The sequence below is a fragment of the Lactuca sativa genome, chromosome 2 (genome assembly GCF_002870075.4).
Source record: "Lactuca sativa cultivar Salinas chromosome 2, Lsat_Salinas_v11, whole genome shotgun sequence".
NCBI classification, from domain to species: Eukaryota; Viridiplantae; Streptophyta; class Magnoliopsida; order Asterales; family Asteraceae; genus Lactuca; species Lactuca sativa.
This window is the reverse complement of record NC_056624.2, coordinates 8664766-8672549: the sequence shown is the minus strand read 5'-3', so window position 1 is coordinate 8672549 and position 7784 is coordinate 8664766. Positions and strand designations below refer to the sequence as shown.

At 31.3% G+C, this 7784-nt stretch overlaps 1 protein-coding gene across 1 annotated transcript; it reads right to left on the bottom strand.

The window, feature by feature from the left end:
* Nucleotides 1-2970: 2970 nt before the first annotated feature.
* On the bottom strand, nt 2971-6163 carry LOC111905540 (uncharacterized). Its single transcript, XM_023901225.3, has 3 exons — nt 6007-6163; nt 4143-4767; nt 2971-3301 (listed from the first exon to the last, which is right to left on the bottom strand). The coding sequence occupies exons 2-3, from the start codon at nt 4678-4680 to the stop codon at nt 3171-3173; spliced, it is 669 nt and encodes a 222-aa protein (XP_023756993.1). The 5' UTR covers nt 4681-4767; nt 6007-6163; the 3' UTR covers nt 2971-3170.
* Nucleotides 6164-7784: the final 1621 nt, after the last annotated feature.

The following is a 7784-nucleotide window of genomic DNA, read 5'->3' as shown; positions in this document are numbered from 1 at the left end:
CCGGTCGTCTTCTCTGGCGAGCCTTCGGCAAAAATGAGATTTTCGACGGATCCTTGGGCCTCGGTTTGATGACTTATAGCAGCAGCAAGCAGCAAGAGGTGGTAATGGTGGTTTACCGGCGGCAAAAGGGAGGTGGCAGGTGGGTTCCGGTGATGGTAGGTGGCTTGTTGCCTGCGTTCCTTCTTCCTTTTTCTGGTAGCAAATCGACAGGAGGGAGAGAGGGGAGGGTGGAGAAAGCTAAGCAACAACACCGGCGGTGGATGCCGCTTGGATGGCAGTCGAGAAAAATCCGCCGGAAAAACTCGTTTTTGCCGGAGGCTCGCCGGAGAAGACGACCGGAGAGTCGCCGGAGATAAGAAATTGCCAGAAACCTTCAATAGCCGGTTTCAATGGTTTCTGTGAACACCTACAACAAGTTGAATGGTAAATGAGATACAAAAAAAAAGTGACCAATTGAGTACAACGGCAATAGTTAATTACCCTAATAAGTCATTTCTCCACTAGAAAATAGGGGGTTTTCCTACAGAAAACAACTACGGAAAATTTTTGTAGCTAATTAGCTATGAAATCGCTACGGATCAGCTACAGAATGGGACGCCCTAGTATAGCTACAGAATAGTTACGGATGTTAATCCGTAGTTATTCCGTAGCTAATTAGCTACGGAATAGCTATCGATTTGACATTTAATTATGTTTATTCTAATATTTATTTTTGGAAAATGATGTTTTTGTAATGTGTTAAGCACTTAGTAATGTATTTGACATTTTGTTGTTTAATGTAATGAATTTTTATTTCATTTTGACCAAATTAATTGTTTTTTATTTAAAAAAAATATTGTTTTTTTTTAAATAAAAAGTAATTAGCTACGGATTACCTACAGGAAATCCGTAGCTATTTACTTTCATAGCTATCCGCTTCCGTGGCTATTTAGTTTCGTAGCTATTCAATTTCATAGTTATTATGTAGGAAATTCATAGCTATTTATTTTCGTAGCTATTCCATAGCTATAATTTAGCCACGGGTCATTATGTTACAGACATTTTTCCGTAGCTATCTGCTTATAGCTACAGAATAGCTACGGATTGTACTGTAGCTATTGCACTAGAAAAGTAGTCACATTAGTTTGGTCATGTTTACAGTTTTAGTGTCATATACAATGTAACAATAGTTGTCATATTGGCACCAATGCTTTAAAACACATGTAATGTCATCCACAAGCACATCAACATAAATTCACATCCACATATATTAAAAAAAAACGACAAAGCATATCATGGTGATCTTCATTCTTTTCCTATTTTAACATGTAAAATACTTTCTTTGCAACAAAAAATAGAAGTAGACTAGATTGAAACCCATCATCTCTAATTTCATGTATCTTGATTCTTGCTAGACAAAAATTCCAAATATTCTACTAACAAAAACATTAATGATATGTTTGGCAACGAGCATCAAGAGCTTTTAGAAGCTTTAGTTTTTAAGAAAAAAAAATACTAAAATTAAAGAAAAAACTTCATTCGGAATTACTAACTTAAAGCTTTTATTTTATGTACAAAAGTTACTTCAAATAGGTTTTGAGAATTTTAATGAGTTTTTAGTCGGTTCTATCATTTTACAACTTGCAAAAGCTTACACCATATTTGTTGAACAAGTCTATACATATAAAAGTTGTAACTCCAAACTCCCCAGACATACCCTTAATCTTAATTAATAAAGTGGGTACGTAATTCAACATATATTCATTTTCCTTTCAGTAAGCTTCCAATAATAACGACTATGGATTGTAATATTATAATACATTATTGGTTTATTGATTTAGACATTTCCTCGTTGATTTTTTTGTATTAGACAAGGAATCTTTCATCGATTATAACATCTTGTTTGTATCCTTTTAACTTGTATTGAGATATTACAATATACATACGACTTTGAATCACCTGAAAAATGTAGTTGAAAATATGTAAATATAACCTACTTTCCACGAATTCTTACTTCAAGCAATATTTTTTTATGTCCATTTTGAGTAATACACCTTAACCCACCGGCATAATAAGATCTAAAGTAAATTATAATGTTACATACAATGACAAAAATACATTGCGTGGAATGGAGGGAATTAATAAAAATTAGAGTAAATTAAATTATTTGTTCTTCTGCTTTATAGAAAATCACAAGTTCGGTCCAAATTTTAAAATTGTTTATATGCCAGTCCTTACATTTGCATTTCATTACCGATATGGTCCTTGTGCTTTACTCAAAATTGCAAGTTTAGTTCAATGAAGCCATACTATATGGATAAGGACTATATTGGCAACAAAATTCAAACTTAAGGACAACATGCGGATAATTCGATAATTTGGGCCAAACTTGCAATTTTGGATCGAGCATATGGACCAAATTCATAATCTACTCTATAAATTATTACCCTTCATTATATAAAATGAAAATTAGCCTAAGGTAATTCTTAAGAGTAATTTACACGAATGGTCCCTATGATTTGGGGTAATTTGCACGCTTGGTCCCTAACTTATTTTTCTAACTTGGAAGGTCCCTATTGTTTGTTTTTAGGTAAGGCAGGGACCAAACGCGTAAGAAAAACAAACAGTAGGGACGTTCCGAGTTACAAAAATAAGTTAGGGACCAAACACGTAAATTACCCTAAACCATAGGGACCATTCGTGTAATTTACTCTAATTCTTATTATACACATTATAATCAACTTTACAAAGAAAGACCATACATGCCCCATTTGTTACACATGTCAAGCCATAACATTTTATTATGCGTATTTGATTTTGACTGTGACTAAAGTGAACAAAACAGTAACTTTTTTGTCTTATTCAAAAAGATGAACCGAGACAAAGTAGATCTCTCATATGTGCAAAAGACATAAATGTCCTCCTCTTCCTGATATCCAAAATACGCCTACATGTTTTTGCAACTACGATATACTAAGATGGATGGAGAAATTTAGACTAATAAAACGACAATTTAATATAAAATGTTATCATTTGGACATTTACTCACAAGACATTTACATACATATTACTTGTATATATATATATATATATATATATATATATATATATATATATATATATATATATATATATATATATATATATATATACACACACGAGTCTTATATAGACATAATTGAATTTTAAGTCTAGCGTGCTTCTTTATGAGCATTCCATCCTTTCCATTTCATATTGCTGAGCCATCCGAATCCAAGACTTAATTGACCCGACTTTAATTTCACCAAATGTTGTCTGTATGGTATCAGTATACCCCTCAGACCTGTATTATAGGAAGAAAAAAATTATAGGTTAAATTACTCTTTTGTCCTTTAGGCAAAGTTCCTTACATGGAACAAATTTTCTAGGGATCTTTTTGGTAGTGAGGATGAGGAGGGCATTAACGTCTTTTGCACAGACAAGAGATACGACTGAATCCATGTTTTGACATCATTTCTTTCTATTACGACATAGTACTTCAAAAAAAATTACCCAATTACAACATTATACTTTCTTTTTTTTTTCTTATTGGAATTTTGGACATTATATTTTGGAAAATCTACCAAATTATTACAGAAATAATTGTTTTGTATTTGGATGACATTGCTATAATTGGGATAAATGCAAAGCTATAAAACATATTACCATTTATTCATGTATTATAGCATCTTACTTTCAGTTATTTTTAAAGGTTAAATATCATAAAAGACCTTATATATTGAGCTTTTTCCTGATTAAACCACAACTTTATTTTTATCTTGAAAAAGACCTTGCAGTTTTTCATTTTTTCCGAAAAATCCCGCAACTTTTTTTTTTCGAAAAACCTCACATTTGACAAGTTTTTTCGGGAAAAAAAACCACTAAAAGGGTCAAATCGAAAAAAAAAAAATAGAAAAATACAAGGTCTTTTCATCGATCGGAAAAAAAATTATTTTAAAATTTTAAAGTACAATGCTTTAGTAGGAAAAAGAAATGAAACTAGGATGCTCCATGCTACAATAAACAAATCAACTAAAGTTTCAATTTATTCCAATAACTCCTAAATAAATCAATAAAGTAATTTGCTATTTCTTGCATTTAACCATTTCTAAAACACAAAAGTTGGAAAGAAATCTACCACAAACCTGATACACACATAGTCTTGTAAAGATGAGCAACATGAACATCTCCTCTTGTAGCCATATGGGGCCTCTCTAAACACTCAAGAAAAGCCAAATCTGCCTTCAAAAGCTCACTTTGATCATGACTATCATACCCCATATCATGACAATAACAACAATAATCAAGCCAATCAATAGGCCTTTTATCCCACAATAAAGATCCTCCATCTTTCCCACTTGACCAATTTGGTCCACAATAATGCCCATATCGTGGAAACAATTGTGACAAAAATGCCCTTGGACCCGTGTGCCATGGAACCTTTGAAACATAAGGTCTGAAACGAACTGTGGAGTAAGTGATACCGGGTCCCACAAGATTGGTTTGAGAGAGTTGTGCGTGTTTTTTTAGTTTTTTGTTGAAAAAAGTTGGGATTTTTAGGTTTTCTGCCCATGGGAAAACTGAAATGAGGGATAATCCCCAAACTTTGATGTTGATTTCTTGATTTTTAGGTGGATATTGAAGGATTGTTGTTGTTGTTGTATCTGGTTTGTTTGAAGTCATTGTGATACTAAAAGTGTAGAAGTAATTGAGAAATGGGTTTTATGGGAATCATTTAGTAATAGAAGAATGCTTCTTGTTAAACAAGACCTACATGAAGCAAGAAAAGTAAAAGTTGAATTAAGATAAGCAACCCAAAAATGGAGTGAAAAGAATTCATAACAAAAGGATTAAAGCATGTTGTGTTTTTTTTTTTTTTTTTCTGTATTTTCCCTTTTTACAAGATGGGACAACGGAGGAAAATGGTTTTCTAAATGGTAAAAAAGTAAAATGGTTTAATCACTAGAGAAAATGGTTAAGTGGTTAATCGATAAAATGAGAAAAGTACATTATGGTTTTATGTATATTTCGTTCTGTGAAAAAGAAAGAAAGCAGACACATAAATTAAGTTATTGTGCAAACAATAGAATGTTTTTTGGTTTAGAAATTATTAAAAGATTCATGATGTCACCAGAATCTTTGGCTATGTACAAGCAATAAGCAATTCAACTAACAGATGATGAAACTCAAACTGAAGGTTGTTATATAAGATATAGTTTATAATGATAATAAACAAGAAAAAGAAGCCTTGAACAAACTAAAAGTCTTAAACAAACCAAAAGTCTAATCAATAATCATAATCACCCTCTTTTAAGTTACCATCAAACTCTTTTCTTATATCCTCATCACTCTTTAATCCATCCACAGAGGTGTAATTTAAAAGTCTAATATTTCTTTGGGACAAGTTAAGAAATTCCCATTTCATAGCCTACGAGTTACGTAAAACTAAGGGATTGCCATGTGCGTTCAAACTACTTATTGCGATTTGAAATTGCAACAATCAATTTTAAGTGTTTGCGTAAACCGATTATGATTCCAATTTTCTGATTATTTAGGGTAAACGTAATCATTTGGATATCAATTAGCGTACGAAAATCGATTATAGGAATCAATGTAACATTACCCAACTATCCTCTACCTTTTAACAGGTTATGTGATTTTGATTCTTTCAAAGCATCCTTCATAATGTAAAACCGAAGTCATAGGCCTATGTGTTCTTGCAAGAAAAACAGAAACAGGTACAATTTCCCAGTAATTACCCGTACGTTACTCTATAGTTCATCAAAATCAAGTGTCAATCCGAACTCTATTAAACTTTTCAGAAAGCAATAATTTCCTAAAAACAACAGTTTCACAAGAAACACAATACTCGAACGCGATAATTTCCTAAAAATACCAAAACATCACGATTAATCCACAGGTATGAACGAGAGCAAACGAAAAATCTATTGATGAGCTTAAAATTCAACTGCGAAGCTAAAACTAGAAGTTGAAACGAATGATACTAACCGAAACGCAGTAATTCCGCAACAATTTCGTAGTAAAGCTGTTGTTCATCAGAGAATTTGGGGATTTTAATGAAGAGAACAGGGTGGGAAAGGATAAAGGGAGTGATGAGACAAAAGTTCACCGACTCAGCGATTGTACACTCAGAAAATTAGTGTCTTTGGTCAGAATATATTCTCCAAATAACAAGCTAACGTTCTCTAAAGTCTTACGTAATAGAAAAATATTACTAAATATTTATTGAGTTTTATAGTTTTATTTTTTAATCTAGCTTAGTTCAAAGTTCAAACAAGTTTAAATAATAAAATTTTAATTTATTTTGTTAATAACAAAACTGGTCAATTATTTAACTTTTTAGAATTTTCAAAACCTTTTAAGAGTTTTAAACACTTAAATCTTAGTTATCTCACAGAAAAAAAATGTTATAAAAGATATTATACTTTTTAATTTTTTCTATTTAAAAATAAACTTTATTTTATTTTCAAAAACATCTGCATATCTTTTTTTTTTCGTTATCATTTTTTAAAAGGTTTACAGATAATCTTTTAGTAATTGACAATTTTTTTGGTAGAGGAAAACCAAACTTTTCCCTCAAAAAAAAAAAAACTTTTATATTTAACAATTTTTTTTTTTCATTTGGACCAATTTTTTTTTGTTGACTCTTAATTTCGATGTTCTTATTCTTGGTGTTTATGATGTTTTTGATTGAGGAAGATAAAGATCTGATTGTTAAGTGGTAAACCCCATCATCTGTGTAGTATATGTCAACTCATCCTAAGACCTATGTGAGAAGTCAAACGTAGAACATTAAAAATATTTTAGACGTGACAAAGTTTGAACCTTGGACCTCGAAATTATGCACCCAAACTACTAGTCCCCATTGTGGGGCTAACTTGTATGTGATTGCTAATTTGGAAGCTGAAGATTGTGTCCGATAACTTCAATCAAACAAACGATTACATGTCTTTTGGGGAGTGAATGTTTCGCATCTACGCTGCCTTGGACGAAATCATATCACAAATGGTTTCATGTTTGCTAATTTTTGAGACTAAATTTCTGATTTTGTTATCGTTCACAATGCTATTCTTATATGGCTATTGATGGTAAAAAAAAAAAAAGTGAGTCTAAAATGAAAGAACGTTTACATCAAACAAACCTAACTTAACCTAGAAGAAGATGTACAACAATCCTAATCCATCATAGCAGCCAAATGTCAAATAAATACCAAACAAAAATAGTGGAACATAAAATAGACGTGTCCTCCTCCAACACTAAATTCTTTCCGGCATAATTAAGAGCTACATGCCGGATGATCCAAGCTATACTTGACTATACTTATCAGACCCTTTCACAAGATCATTAAGATAAAAACCATTCAATAGATGCATCCACCACTTATAATCTTAAACACGATATAAAATGCACAAAATGCCATAAAACTCATGTAGTTTGTATATAATTTAATTTTTAAGAAAATTACTAAAAGTGTTGGATTTCAAAAAAAGAAATTAAAAAAAAAAAAAAAAAAAAAAAAACACGTAATGATACTAGTAACTAAATTGATCCTTCCATTTTGGGATCCAAATTGTTCAGCCTCAAATCGAACAACGGAAATTATATATATGTGAGTTACTTTTAACTTAATAAATATAAATCTAAAATGTTGTTTCGAATTTGGAAATGAAGAAATGAATTCGAGCTCATGTTTTCATGGTTATGATTACTGGTTTTTAATATAAAGTTTGGATCAATAATTAAATTTTTCTTAAAATTATATAATT

What these genes read in the sequence shown, in the direction of transcription:
- LOC111905540 (XM_023901225.3), bottom strand. Translation starts at nt 4,680, where the DNA reads ATGACTTCAAACAAACCAGATACAACAACAACAACAATCCTTCAATAT. An exon ending in CAAGACTATGTGTGTATCAG is followed by an intron (nt 3,302 to 4,142) that starts GTTTGTGGTAGA and finishes CCTATAATACAG; the next exon opens with GTCTGAGGGGTATACTGATA.